Source organism: Lissotriton vulgaris, chromosome 8 (genome assembly GCF_964263255.1).
Source record: "Lissotriton vulgaris chromosome 8, aLisVul1.2, whole genome shotgun sequence".
NCBI lineage: Eukaryota > Metazoa > Chordata > Amphibia > Caudata > Salamandridae > Lissotriton > Lissotriton vulgaris.
The window spans coordinates 697,700,986-697,722,306 of record NC_141696.1 but is presented as its reverse complement, the minus strand read 5'-3'; the positions used below and the strand labels follow the sequence as shown (position 1 = coordinate 697,722,306).

The 21,321-nt window shown below is 41.8% G+C and overlaps 1 protein-coding gene across 2 annotated transcripts in view; it reads left to right on the top strand.

Annotated features, from left to right (window-relative positions):
• Positions 1–21,321, top strand: part of OFD1 (OFD1 centriole and centriolar satellite protein) — a 718,676-nt gene that overhangs the window by 83,596 nt on the left and 613,759 nt on the right. For both annotated transcript variants that reach the window (XM_086934564.1, XM_086934563.1), the window contains exons 3-6: positions 4,765–4,965; positions 5,053–5,121; positions 5,207–5,237; positions 7,387–7,494. In XM_086934564.1, coding sequence (XP_086790690.1) covers positions 4,765–4,965; positions 5,053–5,121; positions 5,207–5,237; positions 7,387–7,494 — 409 coding nt within the window. The remainder of the gene's footprint in view (positions 1–4,764; positions 4,966–5,052; positions 5,122–5,206; positions 5,238–7,386; positions 7,495–21,321) is intronic.

Below are 21,321 nucleotides of genomic sequence, written 5' to 3'. Positions count from 1 at the left end.
CACAGCACCCGCCTCAGAAGAGGCCAGATCCCCCAGCTTAGGATCTAATTTAATTAAGAGGGATCTCCTCCGCTCTGTCGACAGAGCGCAATTCACATTCCCTAGGAACACCACTACTCTTTGCGCCCAGTTGGAGAGGACCTCAGGAGAGATGGCCGTTCCGGACTCCTTGGCCTCCTCCGCCATGTCCAAGATTTTGGTAATGGGACCTATGGCGTCCAAGAGTTTATTTTGGCATGAACGCCATGAGCGGTCAATGCCTTTTCGTGGATCCTTGACAAATTTCGCCAAAAACGTGGCCATCTTTGGATCTAACTCCGGGGTCTGGGCAACCTTCCCTTCCAACGTGGGCCTGGGGCATTCCCCGTGCAAGCAACTCCTCGCCTCCTTTTCCAAGGGTTTGCGGAGGCGGCCAGCAACAAACTTCGCCACCCTCTCCCCAGGGGTCCAGACCGCGGATGCATTATCTCATCCGGGTCAAGCATACCCGAATCGGCCCGTGGAAGGTCGGCGGCAGAGCTCGAAGGCCGCCAAGAACGCTCCGACCCATCCTCATCATCATCTGTGTCCACCGGGGAGGTCGGTCCTGGAGACAAAGGAGCTGACTCTGCGGAGCCCGAAGGTCCCGGGGCCGGTGAGGACGCAGGGGCAGGATCCGTCGCCTTGGCCAGGAATGCATCACGCAACCTCTCGAAGGCGTCCTTGTCCACGCCTCATGTCCCACTCGACGCCCCCTCCTTAAAGGGTCTCTTAGGGGCTGGGGGGGTAGTCCCCGTAGGTGTTGTTGGACCAGCAGAAGCCCCTAAGTGTGCCTGAGTCACCCTCTCGCACTCCTGGATAATACGTGCCGAGAGGCGCTCCTCCATAGGCCCTACGATTTCTGTGACGCATCTGTAAATCGAGCTATCCACAGCCTGGTAGAACTCATCGTCATTAAGATAGCCCTGCGATTCCTCTTCTTCGTAATACTCGTCCCCCATCTTCACCTGGCACCCAGTGCAAAAGTCAACGTAGGAATTTGAGGGGTCTGGAATCCACAGGGACGCTGGCTACAGCCAATGCAGAAATTTTGGGGGCAGACCGAAACTGCCAGCATGTAGCGCCCAGTGTAACTGGGAATAATGGGGGGCACTCACCCCACTAGCGCGCAGGCCCTCCTAACAAGACCGGGCCTTCGTCACCTCCCCGCGCGCTAGGTTCAATGATTGGAAGCAATCGGCTCAGAGTGCGCTCATACGCCCGCAGGCGGCAACGCGGTCAGGCCGCAATACAGACCCCCACTGGGGCGTTTGAAACAATTGTGGGGCAATACAGACTCGAATTCAAGCGTCTGGGTGCGGCGACAGGGGAAGGCTCCGCAGAAACGTCCTCCTCAGCGCAATTCCCTGACGGAAATCGCACCGAGGAAAACGAGACGCGCCAGCACCCCCTAGCAGCCGGAGGCGGCCGAATAACGGGTAAAGTCGCGTAGGAACATAAAAAAGTTCCCGCGACCAGAAAGGGCTCTGTAAAGAAAACGGAGCATTAAAGTAAACCCCACAATAATGAAGACATGAAAACCGACAACTTTAAATCCAACAAACCCCAAGTGAAGGAAAATGAGGAGAGAGGAATAAAAACCACTTAACTGGCTCCGAAGCAGCGAAGAAAGAGGAAGTGGTCATGAAGGGGACGCCCTATCTAGCCGCAGTGGATACTGAGAAAGGACTATGTTGTGGACTGCCTAATGATATTCATGGGAGTTGTTGTTGATGGACCAAAAATTTCTCATTTGTTTGCCCATACCCTTGTTCTGGGATAGGGCTGTTGTTATTTGTGTATTTTTGGCTGCTGTGACTTTTGTGAATAAAACAGCGGAGAAGGTACAAAAGCATAATCTGAAGCCTCCGGTCCTGACATAGAATCAGTTGGCTATCCCATTTCCTAAAATCAATGCTTTGGTTGATATATTTGTTGGCAATTTCAGAAGATCACTCGGGCCTAAGTGAAGTTAGGTAGTGGACAGTTATTTCTTCCAAAAGGATGAAATGTGGTGCATGGTTAGTGCCATAAAGAAGTTCATGTGTCTTACCTTCACTGTGACGACCAGGAGAATTCTCATTAAAATTACTTTCAATTTGACTTCTCTCCCAAACTTTACTGTTGACTCCAAGAAAAGAAGAAGGTGTGCTTACATTCTTTAATCACGGAGAGATGTATGTACCTCTTTCCTCTATAATGTGTCACATAATGTTAGTGATAGGTTGAGTGTTGTCAAATCTCCATATAGATATACACTCATTAACACATTTGAAGGTTTGAAAACTAGCAGGTGGCAGTGCAGTGTGAGCACAATTAGAGACTTGGGGCCAGATGTATGACCCTATTTTGCATGCTCAAACGGGTTTGCGAACTCTTTGCTTATGCAAAATGTGAAAGGGCTACGTACAATTCCTAAATAGCGAGTCGCTATTTATTTGCGACTCGCTATATAGGAATTGTGAGTCGCTATTAGGGGGCGTTTCTTTCTTAATAGCGACTGCAACCCCATGTATGAATGTTTCAGTTGCAAAACACTCGCACATTACCACCCTCTTCAAGAGGGTGGTAATGCACTTGCAACAGCTTCCCCTTTGCAAATGCAGGGAAACATATTTTTTAGGTGCAGTCACTGGTCCCAGGGACCATTGCCTGCCCTTAAAAAATTAAACGAAAACGTTTCATTTTCATTTTTAGGTCTTGCCTGAGCCAGCGCTCATGCGCTGCTCTGCGACGCTTATTGTAAGGACTTCCTGCTCGCACATCTTTTCCTCCTGTTGTTTTTTTTCTGGCCACGCATTTGATTGGCCATTTGCGTAAGGCTTCCACAAAAGAAACCATGCAAATGGCCGATGGCTCAGGTATGTCCCGCCTTCTCTTTAAATGTTCCCTCCCGTAGCCTATGGGTCTCGGGAGCGAGCAGGGGCGCACAGGCTGCCAGCTGGCTGCCAGCTGCATTCCTAGTGTTTCCGGTTACATGTGTGGAGCCGCACCCTTTTTTTGCTTGTTATTTACTATCAGACAACCTTGGGATCACTCTTGTAATGTATAACACTATAATGCAACCGCAGTGTAAGAGGGCTGCTAATCTACAACACGGTGATTTAGCAGCAGCATAAACGGGTTGATAAAGTTAATTTATAAAGGCAAACTGGCTGGTAACGAGGCCTCCACTTTTTTTCTTTCTGCAGATTTTAAGGCAGCGCTTAGAAGAAACAGCTACTTGGAAAATTAAGATAAGGGAAAGATGGCATCTATGCGACACCGCTCTCCCTGAAAAGGTTCCCAGTATCTCATTGCCTGGCCAGTGCAGCCGAAGCGCCCCCTTTCAAAGCAGGGGAACTCATGGGAAGATGAAAGCACTCTAAGTAAACACGTAGTGCTCTCTTTTGCCCGCTAGCAAAAAAATAGTTTTTGGGTACACATTCCTTTTTAATTTCAACGTTTTATTTGCAAGATGCATCAAGTGATAAAGAAAGGAGCATCTGTTGGTAATAAAATGCGCCTTAAGTTTCGACTGGAGCCGAGTTAAATCTACTGGTGGGAAACGCGGCGTCCACGGAGCTTCCTTTATTGTCTGCTGAGGACACCACGCCCGCACAAAGTCAGTTCGTAACTATCCTCGACAATAGTGTTTCAGTGAGGGTATGAGCAGGGGCAGAGGTGGAGAAGTGGAAGCCCCCGATATTTGTAATATGGCAGACGCCTCTGAGTAATCCATCGTTTATCACGGAGCAGCAAAAACGGGTTTAACTGGGGTATAAAGGAGGTCTGATGACGTCGGAGGTTTAGAATTCTACCAGCACCAAGCAAGAGAGACAAACAAGCATTTGCAATGCAATAGCTCTTGCAATTGCGAGAGTTTTAGCATTTAACATTGTAAATGACAATGCGTTTTAGTTGTGTTGGTTTCTAAAACATAAATAAAAGGCATGATCATTTACAATGCCAAAAGCTTAAACTCTCGCGAATGTGAGACCTATTGCATTGCAAACGCTTTTTTTAAATGCATCCCATTATCCTTGAAGGAAAACAGGCTGCTTTTTTTTTTTTTTAACCTGCTTTATTCAAAAGCAGTCCCAGACATGGAGGTCTGTTGAGCCCAGCAGACCACCATCCCTGGGAGGGCCAGCCATTCCCCATGGGGTCGCAAATTGCGAGTGGCTTATTAATATTCATGAGCCTCGCATTTTGCGACCCCATTGGGAATCGCAAACAGTGTCTGAGACACTGTTGTACATTAATTTTTGCGAGTCACATTTTGGCGCAAATTGCTACTCGCAAAAATGAATGGTTATACATCTGGCCCTGAGTGTGAAAAATGTGCTGAGCTGTCCATGGATGCACAATTCAAATTGTGTGGCTACTTTGGTGACTAATGCATCATTGGGGAACTTCTATATCAGAGATTTACTTCTCATAATTGGAAGTAACCTAAAACAAATGGACAATATGTTTCCATGTGTTCCACTTTTGTGAGTTTCAATATACTGTACTCTGTGCACATTTCAGTGTGCTATTTCGTCTTTTCCTGTGGGAGCATTCTGACATGAAATGAGGAAAATGCATTGCGTATTATGAGAAACTAATATTTTATTTTAAAGTGCTAAGAGTCAGTCTTCAAGGTGCATTGTCACAAATCACCAGACTTGCAAATATAACGTTCTTCCAGTTTGCAATGGGTAAAGAGAGAGAGTGAGTGTGTGTGTGTTTTATTTTTTTCTAAACTTTTTTTTACTCTGACAGATTCAGCTGCGTAATCAGCTGATCCGTGAATTGAAAAACCCAGGATCAGGTGGAGAACCTCACCCGCTCTCAGGGTCCCTCGAAGGAGATTCACTGCTCTTCAGGGCATCGAACAGCCTGGTGGCTGATCATCTGCGTAACGCTGGCTATGAATACACACTCTCCGTGTTCTACCCAGAATGTGGCCTGGAAAAAGAGCGGGTGAGTGCAATCTGCGTTAGTCAGCATGCACTTCTTGTCTCAAGTGTTGGTAGTTTTTTATATTTCTTCTTTAATTTTCCCAAACAGGCTTTTACTGTACAAGATCTTCTGCATCTAATGAAAGTCAACCCAAAATCTCGTTTGTACAAGTCTTTGGTAAGCATCTGATTAATTGTAGCATTTTTAATTAATCAACAAAGGCATCCTGACTAGAAGCTAATCACGGTTTTTGTTTTCACAGACCTCAAACAATCAGCAGGAGAACAGACGAGGTACAGTTTTTTTTTAATTTTTCTTAATATAAAAGCTGTTTCTTAAGTATATGTTAATACTTGATCTGTAATCTCAGTATCTGTTTTTTTAATTGAGTAGACCAACCAATGACTTGTTTATAACTATTGGTTAAGTAGAGGTCGAAGAAAAGGTACAACACACCATTGTCTTGCACCTTGATCAATGGATCTTTTTTGATCGTCCTAAAGGTTAAGGGTCCAATTCAAACAGGCGTTTTGTAAGCAAGTCAAGCGGTACTCCTTCAGAAACCTTTGACATCTTCCTACATGCCTCTATGAATTGATTCCAAAATGTTAAAATGGAAATAAATTGGTTATATTCATATACTCTTAGTACAAACAGGACTGTGCTTTCTTTGCGCTAATATGGAGTACGAGATCACAAAGGCATGTAAAAACATACTCTTGTGGTACTATTTCCTGCTCATAAATGCTTTCGTGACTTGTCTCCATGAGGCCTAATTCACACAAAAGTAGTATATCTGCATCAATAAAAATATTTCTTTGGAATATTTCTTTGGAATTCACAAAAAGTGGCAGGAGAATACCTGGAAAGCTGCAACAATTTTAGGTATCCAGGTATATCACTGTAAATGTTATAATGTGTGCACGTTGTCTGCCATACAGTACAATTCTGCATTAGTTAAAAGCCAGCCCTACTGTGCAATAGTACATTTTTCCTGTTTTTTCAACAATGGAAACCTTTTGCCACTGTGAGTAAACCCCTCAGCACAGAGCCCCACAAAGTTTTGGGGTGTTTCATTGTCTTTCTCTCACCCCAGAAAGGTTAAGGAGAGTGTTAAATTCAACAAACTCACAGGTTTGTGGCCATTCACAAACTCTCGCATATCATGCCTCAACCTACACACTTCCTACCCTTTGTGTTTAGTTTACCACTGCATAATTGTACACGGTGATAGGGGCCAATTAGTGTCATTTAGAACCTCTTTCACTTGCCATGAAATATGGGGGTCCTGTTCCCTGCTGATTCTCTGTTCGTCACCTAGCTACCCCTACCACAGCACTCATTGACATGCTTGTCTCTGTTCTATTGTGGTGCTTTCCACTCCACATCTCCCAAGGACCATCTTCCCAGTGGCTTTACAGTTCACTTTAGTGCCTACAGATTGGATCATTCAGCTCTCAACTGCGAAAGTTTTGGTTAAACCCTTTGCTCGTCTTAGGTCTCTTCACTTATCTATTTTAATTACTCATTACATCCTTTACTCCTACGCAAGGAAGGGAAGTTATTAAAACAGAGAGAGATTTGTTTAATCACATCATACAACACTTATATGAATAGTTGTGATACCTTCACACCTAGCACCTGCAACCATCAGTCTCTGCCATCTTGGAACTGTGGATCGAGATGAGAGGCGGCTTATCTTCCACAAGAGAGATAGCTGTAGGGGATTAGTTTATATGTGTTTCTTTGTGAAGAGGTACCTGGCAGTTATTATGTGCACCTGCTTTGGCATCTTGAGTTCTGTGGCATCATGAGTTCTAGCAGGGCACCAGCATAACACGGATTCCCTTATTCAATCCTTTAGAGAATAATGAGAGACCAGAGATGCTTTCGTATTGGTGGGCTATTAATGAGCGTTGTTTTTGGCTGGGCATGTAAACTCTGTAAGGTCGCCATAGGGGACAAGATCAGTTCTCAACTATCCTTTGCTGAAATCTTACAAAGCGAGGCATTCATGATTCCATGAATACATGCACTGTTTTCCTTCCTTTTTGTAGCATTTAACTTTACAGTAATCCTTGCAAGAACCAGTATGACAATGATTAGTGTACTAACAAGTTGAACATTCATCTCTGCAAAATCCCTGGTTGGAAAACGTGTTGCTTATGTTATGAATTTGATGATTCTTGTAAAAATTATTATTATTATTTTTTAAGTCAGTGATGCAGTGAGATAGATGAATGAGACAAAATCAGAATTATCAATAACTGGTTGTTCTATTAATGCCCTATAAATTGTCAGTATTGGACATCATATTTGTTTATGTATCTTGCACACAATGTTTTAATCTTCCATTCATTTTTTATGATTATCATTTTGTTTCCATGAAATATGAACACTTGGCTGCACAAATGGTCCCACCTCATCTTCCACACCTCCCAGGGATTCTTCTCCATGTTTTAATGGAGTTGACAGAGTATCATCTGCAAAAAGAGAGTCGAGATGTAGACACGCAGACAATCTCAACACCGCCATATAAAGAATCAGTAGGTAAGATGACACGTTTCACAGTCTTTTTTTCTGCAGCCTAAATTATTTTATAGTAATGTCATTGGTTACATATACAATTGTATAGAGAAATCTTATTTGCCTTGTCGCTGCTCTGGTTTCACTGCATGGTCCTATATGCTCTTAAAGTTTAAAAAACTCATAACCCCTTTTTTCACTATCATCTATGAGTTAATGCATTAAATATGATGCCTATCCCATAAAAACAAGAAATTGACTCCGATGCCAAAGAAAGCCTCTAAATCTATAATTATTTGGTAATTGTGTCTTGAAACAATCTCACAACAAAAATGTGACAAGTGATGGACTGCGATCATGCTACTTTCATGGAGAGTTTATAACCTGCCGAGACAGCACAATAGTCTGTAGGTAAGCTCATGCAAACCAAAAGCGAAGTACATCTACATCCTGTCATGTTGATACTTCATCAATTCACTATATAAATACACACACTTTTGATAACCTGTGTGTTGGAAGAATCAAAGTGGATAGCGTTGCCAGTAGCAAATCATAGAACATCATAACACTGAATTAATCAATTAGACAACCGATAGGAAAATCGAAAACCTAATTGTCTATATAATGCTTGTAAACAAATCATCTGTGTCAAGTTCTTTAGACAAATATAATGAGAACAGAATAAATTGGTGTACATAAATTGATGTGATGGCCTTAATAATATTAACAGTAATATAATCAAAAATACCAAAGAGTTTGTTATAAAAGTCCAGAGTTGTCATTTCCTAGCCTTGATCACAGGTACATTTTTTGCTACCACTCATGACCTTTAATGCTAAAAAGGCACACAAATGTCTTTATACATGGCCCCTTTTAGATGCTGGTGTGAAAGGGAAAAAATACTTCTTTAGTCTTAAACTAATGTTAAGGTAAATTAATTCTAAAGGACTGCTGCATTTGGGTTGCATAAAATAGTTTTTCAACATTTTGTGAAAACATCTACTTGCATCAAAGTATTACGATGATGGATTTCTCAAAGTTAAATGGCTAAAGCCAGAAAACCTACACAACGCATGCCTTTAAATTGTCTGCTTTCCTAATCCCCGTTTTCACAAGAGAAATATCATAATTTCATGCGATGTTATGCTGGCACACAGCAATTCCATATTCCCCTTGTTGCAAGTAATTGTTTAAATGCCATTTACCTTGTACCTTCTGCTGAGGACTGGTACCAGGTTCTGGGCAAAAGATACTAGAGGTTACAGGACAAAATAATTCCTTTCCTCTGCATTCCATCCCCACAGTCTCCTCTCCATCCATTGCTGGAAATATCTGTGGTCAAACTTGTTTGTTTACCCCCTCCTGTTTTTTAAGGTTTGTAACCAGTTTAACCTTCGGCATTCCGAGTTCTTCAAAGTCCCCATATGAATCCTCAGCGCCACGGTTTTCAGAAACAGTAGTAGCAGAAAAAACCAATGTAAAAGGGCTGACAGACATTGGTGCAAGCATTATAGTGAGGAAGGTAAAGCCACTTACTGGATAATTATAAGGAAATATACTTCAGTTAAGTCTTCCAACAAAGCTTACTTTGGTGAGAGAATTAAGGCCGCAGGAAATAAATCACTGGAGTGTTTTAAGATCATAAAAACATTCTTGCACCTACTCCCTGTAATAGAAGTTTACCCCCTTTTTAGAATGGCGTGAGAAATTAGCATCTTTTTTCAGGATAGGATTTTTAAAATACAATCTAATTTTGTCACAGACTCTTTGAATAACGTGATCACATCTCCTCTTGCTGTAGTGACAGAGGATACAGAATATTTTTTGTCTACCATCAGTTCCAACCCCCTGGATGTTTCTATAGCTGCTATCTGCAACCTTAAATTTGGCACCCCTTCTGATCTCTGCCCCACTTAACTGCTGATCTTGGGCCGATGTGATCAACCTAATGGTGACCACATTTCTTAATGATTCACTTGTCACTGCAGTCGTACATATAGCTTGGAAGCAGGCAACAATATTCCCTCTTTTGGAAAAATCCTTGGCTGATCCTAATACGCTGGCTAATTATAGACTTATTTCTCTACCTGGTTGCCAAAAATTATAGAGAAATTTGTAAATCAGCAGCTCTCTTATTCCCTGGAGTCCATCGCTCTCCTTCACTAAAGTCAGTCTGGGTTTTGGCTTAATTTGAGAACAGAGACTGTTCTTCTAGAGTTGACAGAACACATCCAATGCACTAATCACCCAAGAGGGTATCCAGGTGCTTAAGTAGGTGTGAAGTGCCTACGATACTTATACGAAGAAACATGTCTTCGTCTTCTTGCTGCAGAACTCACGAAATGAGGAGGAGGCTCTGATGTTTTGAGGGAGGTCGTTTCATGTCTTAGGTGCAATTTAGGAGAATGAGCGACCTGCAGTTTTGCTTTTGCGGATGTGGGGAATGTGTGTGAGTGAGAGTGAGCCAGAGAGTAAGTGTCGATGTAAGTGCCTGTGGATGTTCAGGTATTCTGGTCCTGTGCTGTGTAAGACTTTCTATTTGTGTGTGAGAAGTTTGAATTGGCTGCGCTTGTCAATTGGGAGCCAGTAAAGCTTCATGAGGTGTGATATGATGTAGGTGCAGCATGTGAGGTCGAGCATGAGTCTTGCAGTGGTGTTCTGGATGGTCTGGAGTCTGTGTAGGAGTTGTTTGGAGATTCTAGTGTAGAGAGTGTTGCCGTAGTCCAGCCTTCTGGAGACAAATTCTTCTGGTGCAACTATTTGAAGTTCTTTTGTCGCATGTGTAGAATGTGGAAGCAGGAGGTGCACACTTTGTTGACTTGTACCATCAAGCTGAGCTTGTCGTCTAGGATGATCCCTAGATTTCCCTCGTGCTCTGTGGGTGTGGGTGTTGGTCGTACTTACGACGGCCACCAGGTGGAGTCCCATGGGAAGGTATCAATGCCAAAGACCAGTACTTCTGTCTTGTCAGAGTTGAGATGCAGGCAGTTTGTTCACATCCATTCTGCTGCCATGGTAATGCAGTTGGTGACATTGGTCCTGGTGGTGGTTGTCTTGTGAATCAGGGAGAGGATGAGTTAGGTGGCATAGGAGATGACAGTGATGTCTTGTGATCGGATGATGTTGGCGAGCGGTGTCATGTATATTGTGAAAATGGTGGAGCTGATGGACGATCCCTGTGACACTTTGCGTATCAATCTCTTGGTCTCTAATGTGAAGGTTGACAGCCTGACCCTTTTGGTTCTTCTAGTGAGGAAGGATCAGAACCATTTGTGAGCAGATCCTTGTATGCCGATCTCGTGGAGGCTTCTGATGAGGATGTTGTGGGAGACCGTGTCAAAGGTCTCAGAGAGGTCGCGCACGTTTGTGGCTGCTGTTTCTCCTTGGTCCAGGCGGATTTGAATGTCGTCGGTGGCCGTGATCAGTACCATTAAAGTGGTGTGGCTCTTTGTGAATCCTGATTAAGGGTTGCCTAGAAGATGGTGAAGTTCAAGGTGGGTTGCAGTGTGGTTCGAGAGAAGCCTGCAATGGCATACTCACCTCGACGCACTAACGCTGAGGGCATCTGCTTTGGTGAAGGAATAAAAAGTTTTAACTGTGCTTATGGCGAAATGTCCGATAGACCGGTCCTAAAAGCATACTCAGCAATGGTACTACCCCAATTTTTATATGATGCAGAAGTGCTTCATTGGAGGAGTGAAACACTCTGAAAAATCTATTCTCATTGCCTAAATTGTCAATGGTTCAAGCAGTGAGACTAGAATTGGGAATCATCTCATGGGGTATAACAGCTTGTATGGCCCTATTATATTTCTGGCAGCGACTGAGAGCTGGGGATGATTATAGAATCTCACAATGGTGAGAAACTACATTGTAAAGAGTGAGCTAACATGGGCAAAAGGGATCAGAGCCACTTTCACTACTGCGTGTCGCATGATAAAGCTCACGCTGTGCCCCTAGTCCCTCCAAATTAAGAACAAAAAGAGGGAGCTTAGGGTCCTGGGAAAAGACATTTCTCGAGCACAAGACCAAGATTACCTCTTGAGGAAAAGCTCAGTTCTCTACCTGGCCTCAGCGTGCAAAATGAACAACATTTTCCTTGTATTGACAGGCTACCTAGCTGTCGGTTAAGGAGAGAATTGTTCAGGTTAAGATTCAGGGTAAACCTATGTTATGAGAATAACGGGTTAAAAAGATTGATGATAAACAGTAAGGGAAAATTCTCCTGCACTTTAGGAACAACATGTGATATCCTACATATATTACTGGATTGCCAAAAGGTTTTAGAGTTACAAAGAGTGTTTTTATGTCCGATTTTTTTTAATTAAACGTACAACATTAAAAATAGGACGCAAGCATTAAACTTAACAGAAGCGATTAATTTAGACATAGCTTGTGCCATGGGGAAGTACATACAAAAAGTGAAAGAGTTTCTCAAATGCGATTAGAACTGAGCCTGCATATTTCATAGTTCTATGTGGCCAGTGGCATGAAATGTTAAAAGGAATGCGGAGTGTAATATATGAATTTTAATGAGGTTAAATAATGAACTGTGTTTTTTAGAAGTTTTTTTAAATAATTTAAAAAAGTTTTGAGGACCACTGGCCTAAATAAATTGGTATAGAGTATCGAAATATTACCTTATGCACAGTATACAATTTGCACATGCTTTACTGAACCTATTAGATTGAATTTGTGACCGCTATGAATTACAGGGTTGGATGTTTTTTATTCTTTTTTATTTTCTGATTTTAACGAACTGTATGTTGTTTATCTTGTATACTTTTATGGTTGTAAAAGACCGAGTAAAGTTTTTCTACTACTACTGCTACTAAGGTGGGTTGTGAGTTGCTGTTTGTTGGCCATCTCAATCACTTTGGCTGGACAGGGGAGCAGAGAGATAGGGTCGGAAGATGCTCAGTTGATTATAGTCAGTTGTGGGTTTCTTGAGGATGGCTTGGATTTCTGCAATTTTCCATTATTCTGGAAAAGTGGTGGATGTGATGGAGGTGTTGATGATGTGGGTCAGAGTGGTGGTTATTGGTGATGTTGCCAGGTTGTATATGTAGTGGGGGCATTGGTCCGTTGGGGCTCATGATTGCCTCTGGGTTGTTTCTGCTGAGGGTTGTCCATTCGGTCAGATGGCTGTCTTGGTTGGTAGTGGGTAGGTTAGCAATGAGTTCTCTTGGGTTTGAGTTGGTATGCAAAGTTGCCAGTGATATTTGTGATTCTGCTGTTGAAGACTTTGGATAGGTTGTCACAGAGTTGTTGGGAGGCAGCAATGTTATTGACAGTGGCCAAGGGCGAGGTGAAATCCTTAACCCCTTTGATGCTCATGACGAGCTCAGCTCGTCATGAGGCACAGTGGAGCTGTGCTCATGACGAGCTGAGCTTGTCATGAACTCAGGCATTTTCAATTTTTCAGCATACAACGGGAAAATGCACAGCAGCGATGAGGTTAATGATGTAGATAATCTCCTTTCATTAGTTAGAGCGTCCTTCAATGCCGTCCACTTGTACTTTTTTCTTTGTTCTCTGTTATTTGCTGGTGATAGCGTCTGAGTGCAGCCTTGTAGGTAGTTCTGTCTGTGCTGTCGCGGCTTGCTCTCCATTTCCTTTCTTGCTGTTTACAGTGTTGTTTGATGTCTCTGAGGATTTCTTTGTTCAACCTGGGCTGCTTGTTTGATCTACTCTGCTTGTTGGTTTTGATGGGTGCGAGGGAGCCTGCACAGTTCTTTTTTTTTCGTTTGAGTTTATGGAATATTAAAGAAAATCATGAACAGAAACTAGAATGAAAAAACAGACAATATGATAACTCATCAAACTATACAATAATGGTAAAGATGAAGGAGTTGTATACGTTAAATATAAGGAAATAAAATAATGAAAGTATCTAAAATCATGCATATGGAACAACAAAGCAAGCATAATAAATTACAAAAAAACAGAATATATTAAAATAATATGTAGGAAAAATAACAATAAAGGAAACATTAGCAATTAATGGTGAGAAAAAGGCAATGGGAAAAATTAAGGTGGTTTGCGTACCTCAACAGAATTAACATCATGGGTGTTGACTGATGGGGCAGATGAGGAGAGATAAGTTACTAAAGGGAGCCAAAGGAGGTCTCTTTTAATTGCTAGGGAAACGGGGGAGACATAATTAGTGTCTAGCCGGTGATGGAAACATATCGCGTTCCACCATGAACGGAAAGAAACATTAGTGGCTTGTTTCCAGTTAGAGGTAATGTGATGGAAAGCAATAGCTATCAAAAGATCAATGAGAAGGTAATGTTGGTGAGACTGGGGGAGTGCAGGGGATAATGAACCTAAAAAGATGTGGATGAAGGAAAAAGGAATCTGAAATTGAAAATTTTTTGGGCGTTGAAGCCAAACTAATTTCCAAAATTGGAGAACAGGAGGGCATTCAAATAGCATATGTTTCAAATCTGCAGAGGGACAGGTACATGACCAGCAAGTAGAAGGGGTGTCTGAGGAGAAAGCCGATAAAAGAAAAGGAGTAAAGAGAGTATGGTTATAAATAAAATAAAGTTTGGGTTGTATTGGCAGCTCTAGAGGTTTTATGAATTTTAGACCAAATTTTGTCCCATAAGACAGTTGACCATTCTAATGAAAGGTCACGCTCCCAGGCTAATTCAGTTTTAGATTTGGATCTGTCAACAGATAGTTGGGCAGAATTATAAAGAAATGATGCGGAGGGAGAGGAATCTATTGCCAAAGATATGGGACGACAAGCGACGGGAATGGGATTGGAGGTCGGTAAGGATTTAAGATAAGACAGAAAAATGGGAAGTAACATGTTGTATTGTGAGCGTGAGCTAGAGGGCAAGGAGAATTGAGATTGAAGATCTGAAAAAGAAAGGGGAAGATTATGAGGGAGAAGCTGAGAGATCCAACGTAAACCATGGGAGTGCCAAGTTTTCCAAAAGAAAGTAGGATTATGGATCTTGAGCTGTTTATTATGCCAAATGGGTTGTTCATGTGTCGAAGAGATAGAGGGATAGGAAGAAGATAAATAAGGAAGAAGGAGTTTGCAAGAGTGAGAAATGATAGGATTGCGAAAGCGGGTCAGGGGGGATGTGAAAGATAAGATTTCACAGAAGTTAAATGGAGAGATAAAAGTAGACTCTATCTTTAACCAAAGAGGAGGATAGAAAGGAAGATCAGTGGAAAGCCAACAAGCCGTTTGTTTAAGAGAGAAAGCACGATGATATGCTCTGAAATCAGAGAAACAAACTCCAGATTGAGATTTATCCTTCCTTAAAGAGGCAAGAGCGATGCGAGACCGTTTACCGTTCCACAGAAACTTTAGCAAAATAGAGTCAATCTTTTTAAAATAATAATCGGGGATATGAATTGGGATCATAGAAATAGTGTATAATAGAAGAGGTGAGAGCATCATTTTGATAGAATTTAAACGTCCCCAGGAGGACAGAAAAAGTGGATTCCAACGAGTGATGGCAGCATCCAATTTCTTGGAAATATAATCAAAATTTATTTTCAGAGTGTCAGATAAGAGAGGAGCAAACCAAACTCCTAAGTATTTAATTTTAGTTGGTTGCCACGAGAAACCAGAAAGATCGAAAAGATGTTTTTGGCATAAAGAATTTAAAGGGAAAATTTCACACTAATCTACATTAAGACGATAACCAGATACAGCGGAGAAAGAGGAGACTTGTTGAAGAAAAGAAGGAAGAGAAGAGATTGGGTCTGAGCAATAAAAAAAAAATGTCGTGGGCATAAACCGAAAGTTTAACTTGTTGAGAAGCAAAGTGGAAACCAGAAATAGAATCATCCTGATGAATTTTGTTAAGAAAAGGTTCCAGAGCTAAAACAAATAATAAAGGGGAAAGAGGGCAACCTTGTCGAACACCTCTTTGGAGATTGAAATAATCGGAAACCGCACCATTAACAAAAATCGACGCTTGAGGACCAGAATAAAGTAAAGAAATAAGAGAAAGAAATTTGGGCGGGAAACCTGCCCAAGAGAGAGCCTGAAACATAAAGTCCCAACTAATTCTGTCAAAAGCTTTCTCAGCGTCCAGAGAAATAGCAGCTAGGGGAAGATCTAGAGAAGAACCTTTACTGAGAATGTCGAAGAAGACTCGAGAATTATCAGAGGATAAACTGCCTTTAACAAAACCAGATTGTTCAGGACCAAATAAATCGGGCAATAAAGGATCCATTCGAAGGGCCAGAATCTTAGCCAAGATTTTGTAATCGGTATTAACTAAAGAGATGGGTCGATAGTTCTTACAGAGAGAGTGATCTTTGTCATCCTTGGGGATTAAACAAATTAAGGCTTGTTCTGGAGTGTAGAGATTTTTGTAGAAAGTCACAAATTGATTAAGAATATCTTTATCTTTAAAAAAGGAATCACCAGTCGAAGTTTTAATCAATTCAATTCTTGTTCGTTCTTTTCGAATTTTTAAATAATTAGCAAGCATTAACTAAAGAGATGGGTCGATAGTTCTTACAGAGAGAGTGATCTTTGTCATCCTTGGGGATTAAACAAATTAAGGCTTATTGAAAGGAGCCGCTCGATAGTCCAGAATCAAGAAATGATTGAAATAAAAGTAAAAGTTTTGGTAAAAGGAGAGAAGCGAAATGACTGTAAAATTCAATAGTAAACCCATCTGGGCCAGGGGCTTTACCATGACGCAATTTTGAGACGGCGAGGGAGATTTCAGAAAGTGAGATTTCAACATTTAAAGATCCAAAATCTACATGAGTTGAAGGAGGAGAGGGGATAGATTGGAAGTAGGAAAGGAGATCAGCTGATGTAGGAACGAGTTCTGGAGTGTAGAGATTTTTGTAGAAAGTCACAAATTGATTAAGAATATCTTTATCTTTAAATAAGGAAATAAGGAATCACCAGTCGAAGTTTTAATCAATTCAATTCTTGTTCGTTCTTTTCGAATTTTTAAATAATTAGCAAGCAGTTTCCCCATTTTATTGTGACCACCATAGTATCGTGAGTTACATTTCAATAGCAAATTCGAGGCAGCGTCAGTAGTAAATTTATGAAATGAAATGTTTGCATCAATGAGATCCTTAAGGGAGGAATCGGTATTTGAGGAATGATAGGCAAGTTCTAATTGCTTGATTTTTGTGAGTAAATGAGCAGATTTAGCCTCATTAAGTTTTTCCTTTTGCGAGACAATATTAATGATAAAATCTCTAGAAGCTGCCTTAAAGGAGTTCCATACCATGACATAAGAGGAATCGGGAGTGTGATTAAGTAAAAAGAAATCAGATGTAAACGTAGTAAATTCTGTACAGAAAGTGGGGTCGAGGAGTAAAGAATTATTGAACCTCCACCTGCCAGAGTGGGGAGAGAAGGGAATGAGGTCAATATCAACGAGTACGGGAGCATGGTCTGAGATCAAAATGGAACCTATATCAGAGTGAATATCATGTTGAGTCAAGGATTTTCTAAGAAAAATATAATCAATGCATGATTGGGAGTTATGTGAGGGGGAATAAAAACTATACTCTCTAAGATCGGGGTTAAATAATCTCCAAATATCTACTAATGCATTGTTTTGAATAATTTTGGTGAATTGGGAGTGCATCCTAGAGGGTGAAAATGTAACTTTGGAGTGACGATCAAGGATAGGGTCAAGAATTTGATTCCAATCACCACCAAAAATAATATATTCATCTGATAGGGTAGTTCATTTATCAGAGATAGAAGGCCAGAAAAGCTTATCAACACCAATAGGGGCGTAAACATTGAAAATCACAATGGGTATTTTATCAATAAGCAAATTGACAATTATCCAACGACCATGAGCATCACAATCTTGAGAAATTACAGAAACATTTAACTTTTTGTGAAACAAAATCAAAACTCCATTTTTCTTATCATCAGTGGGAGAAAAGAAAACATGTCCCACCCAACAACGTTTAACTTTTAAAGCTTCAGCCTCTGAGAGGTGAGATTCCTGAATAAGGGCAACATCAGTCTTAAGTCTAGTCCGTTGCCTCTTAATTGGATTATTTAATCCTTTAACATTCCAGGTAGTAACACAGAACTAAAAAACTGAGAGGAAATATAAAGCAAAAACATGCTTACTGAGTCCAGAGAGAAAGATATGAAAGAATAAACAAGAGAAGAGGAGAAAGGAGTTAAGAGTAATATAGGAGAAGAAAAGGGAGAAAAAAAGAAAAGAAGGAAATATCAATGATGGATAAGAAAAATAATAGAAGGGATAAAGAACATAAAGACAGTACAAGCCCAAAACAGACGACTGAAAAACATACTTACGGGTACAAACGTGGAACAGGGGTGACGGCGTCAAAAGACGACGGTGACAACAGCGAGAGTAGCAACCAAGCCTCCGCTTACAGAGTAGAAAAGACAATATAAAGGACCAATGGGACAACATCAGGACAGGATGATTGAGGGGAAATCTGTAAAAAGGGGGTAGAAAAATATAATATAAGAAAAAACAATGAAGAAAGAACAATAAATTAAGGCATGTCGAAACATAGGATAATAAGAAAGGGTAAGACAACAATCAAAAAGAGAGACAACAAGATTAAAGCAGGGTACACAAGACTAGAGTGTTATCAGGTCCATTCAGGTGGCTCTGGAAGTGTCCATAACATCCGCTCCTTGACCAAGAAGAAATTCCTATAGAACGGCAGGATCCTCAAATGCAGTAGTTTTCTCCTTATAAGTGACCTTGAAAAGACATGGGTTAAGGAGACCAAATCTAGCATTGAGAGCTCTCAATTGTGGGCGCATATCAAGAAATTTCTTCCAACGATCAGCAGTGACCTTAGCAACACCTTGTGACAAATAAAGACAATGGCCCTCCCAAATAATTTGTTTTTTGACTTTGGCGACTGAAAGAACCTGTAGGAGATCCGTGTATTGTAGAAACAACATGATGACGCCACGAGGTTTAGAGGAGACTTTGGGACCCAGCCGATGAGCTCTCTGTATGTTGACGGAGGATAAGGCAGGTGCATCTGGAATTTTTGGAAGAAAGGACTGGAAAAAAGCAGTAGGATTAGAACCTTTTGAAAGTTCAGGAAGTCCATAAAGGCGTAAGTTGTTTCTAAGATTTCTGTTTTCCAAATTCTCTGTTTGCCTTTTAAGATGAAGGATTTCAGCTTCCATGGACGAGATCCAAGAACAGGAACTTTAGACAGATACTGTTGACTGCTCAAGAATTAGGACACGAGAATCCAAGGACGACCATTTATCATGCATAATTTGCAAGGTTTTAGTTGTCGTTTCCATAAATGGTCTGAGAGCTCACAGTTCCTCCAAAATAAGATCCATAGAAAAAGAGGAAGAGGTATTTTCTGGAGAGGGAGGGTCCTTCTTTAGACGTTTAGAAGATGCTGAAGTTGTCGGTAATTTACTACCATTGTGAGTTTTAGAAATTGCCCCCAGATTAATCTCAGGTTTGGACATCGCACCTTTTTCTATATCCTGTGAAGGAGAGTCAGAGTTCGAGCAAATAGGCACCTTGGTAGCAGTAGAACATTTCATATTACGAAGTTTCCCCATGTAGGAGCAAGAGAGAACTGAAATTAAGCAGAGCGTTGGCCGCCAGGGGTCAGATACGGTGCAAAGAGTCAATTAAACATGAGAAGCAATGGAGCCAAAAAAGAGGAAAAATGGACAAAACGACAGGGATCCAGAGCGTGACAAAAAAGTCATTTAACAAAGAGCAGCGAGGTCATGGGCAACTCGGAGCCCAAAAAAAATAGCGAGAGAAAAATAAAATTATCGGAGAAAAAAATCACAAAGCATGGGAGAGGCAGAAAAGAAATGCAACATCATAGCGCTTAAATTGAAGCAGCGCATGTTTCCTTGAGAACAAAATGGCGACTGGAATAAGGAAATCCGAGTCGCGACAAAAAAAATGCCAGAAAGACAATAAAAACTGAATTCTAATGAGTGCGTTGGGCTCACCTCATCTTTGAAGCAAATGTTGAGCGTTTCGCTGGATCATCATGAAGCTCAACTGTGAGAAAAGTTCAGTGTTTCAGAGCGCGAACCGCGCTGTTTCAGCACACAAACTGGAGATCCGGATCACAGCCGAGAAAACGCCTAAAGGGCTTTAAAATTGAATTCTGTCCAGGGCGCTGGGCTCACCTCATCTTTGAAGTAAAGGTGGAGCGTTGCAATGAAGTAGAGAGATGCCCAACTGTGGGAAAAGATCATCGTTTCAAAACGCGAGTCGCGCTGCCTCAGCATACAAAATGGCGTCTGGGACTCGGAGATCCGAGTCGCGGCCGAGAAAGCGTACAAAATGCTGCAAAATTGAATACTGTTGAGGGCGCTGGGCTCACCTCATCATGACTGTCAAGCGGAAGCGTTTCCTGGTCGAAAACTGCCAGAAGAGTTGATGAAAATCGGCGTGAAGCGGAGGTCGGTGCAGGAGCTCCGCCGCTACACCGCCATCTTGGGCGACGCCTAAGCCACGTCCCCCGAGTCTGCACAGTTCTGGATCCAGTTGTTAAAGTTGTTGATGTCTTGTTGAGGTTGTCTGTGGGACTAAATTGATCAGTGCTTAGGGTGCTGAACCAGTCTGCTTCTATTATTTTACCTCAGCTACAACTTGGACTGCTGAACCTGGACAGAGTGTTGCCTTGAGCTGTGTTGACTTCGAAGTGGATGATGGAGTGATCTGTCCATGTGAGTTTTGTGGTGGAGTTGTACTTGATGCTGTTGCTTGTGGTGAAGATATAATCCAATGTGTGCCCTGTGATGTTGGTTCTAGGACACGCTGGGCGAGTCCTAGGTTGCTTAAGTTTTCCAAGTGTGCTGTGAAGCAGCGGTCATTTTGGTCTTCCAGGTGAAAGTTGAGGTCACCAAGGAGAATGTAGGTTCAAGAGTTGATGGTGAGCAGCACAATGAAGTTGGTTGGGAGGTTGGTTATGGTGGCTCTTGGTCGGTGGGTAAGGGTTCCGTTCAAGGTGACGTTTTTAGAGATTTGCGGCTTGAAGTGTAGGTGTTCCAGGAATAGGGTGGTGTTCTCTGTGGATGTTGAGCATTTGATGGATTCCTTTTAGATGATAGCGAGTGCTTCTCCTGGCTTGTGAAGGCGGTCCTATCGAACGATCTTGTAGCCCTCTGGGATTGTCGTGGTGATGTCGAGAGTCAATGAGGGATTGAGCCAGATCTGTGATTAAGAAGATGCCGGGTGCATTGCTATTCAGCAGGCAGAATATTCCCTGATGTGTAATGCAGATAAGACAGAGCTCCTTATCTTTGGCCTTGACTCTCCTTTTGATTGGTTTGTATGCTGGCTTGAAAATGCCTCACTTCTGGTCCTCTTCTTAACCTTCCTATGAGAACTATGGTCTCCCTGCATCTCCACTCCGTTCACTGGCTCCCAGTTAAGAAACCAATTCTGTTCAAGATTCTTGTACTGACCTTTAGAGCCTTCTATCGTTTAGGCTCTCAGTATCTTGCAACAAGAATAGATTTTCACCATCCCACTAGGGAACTCCACTCCTCCAATCTTGTCCTGGGAGTGGCGCCTAGGATTAATCTCTCCAGGAAAGGTGGCCGCTCTTTTGCCTTTCTGGGGCCTTTTGCTTGGAATAAACTTCCTCTTGACATTCGTCTTGTAGGGTCTGAACAAATATTTAGGAAAAATGTGAAAACACAGCTTTTTGTTAAAGTCTAACTTCTTGCCTGCGAGTCCTAGTGCTAGGACACTCTTCGAAACATCTGTTGCCCTTTATAAATCCCTACTCATCATCATCCTCAACCTCTAACGTTTGTTTCTGAATTTTAGACATATTGTATCTATTTTCCAATATATGGTTGATTCCAATATATGGTTGACAGCTGCAGTT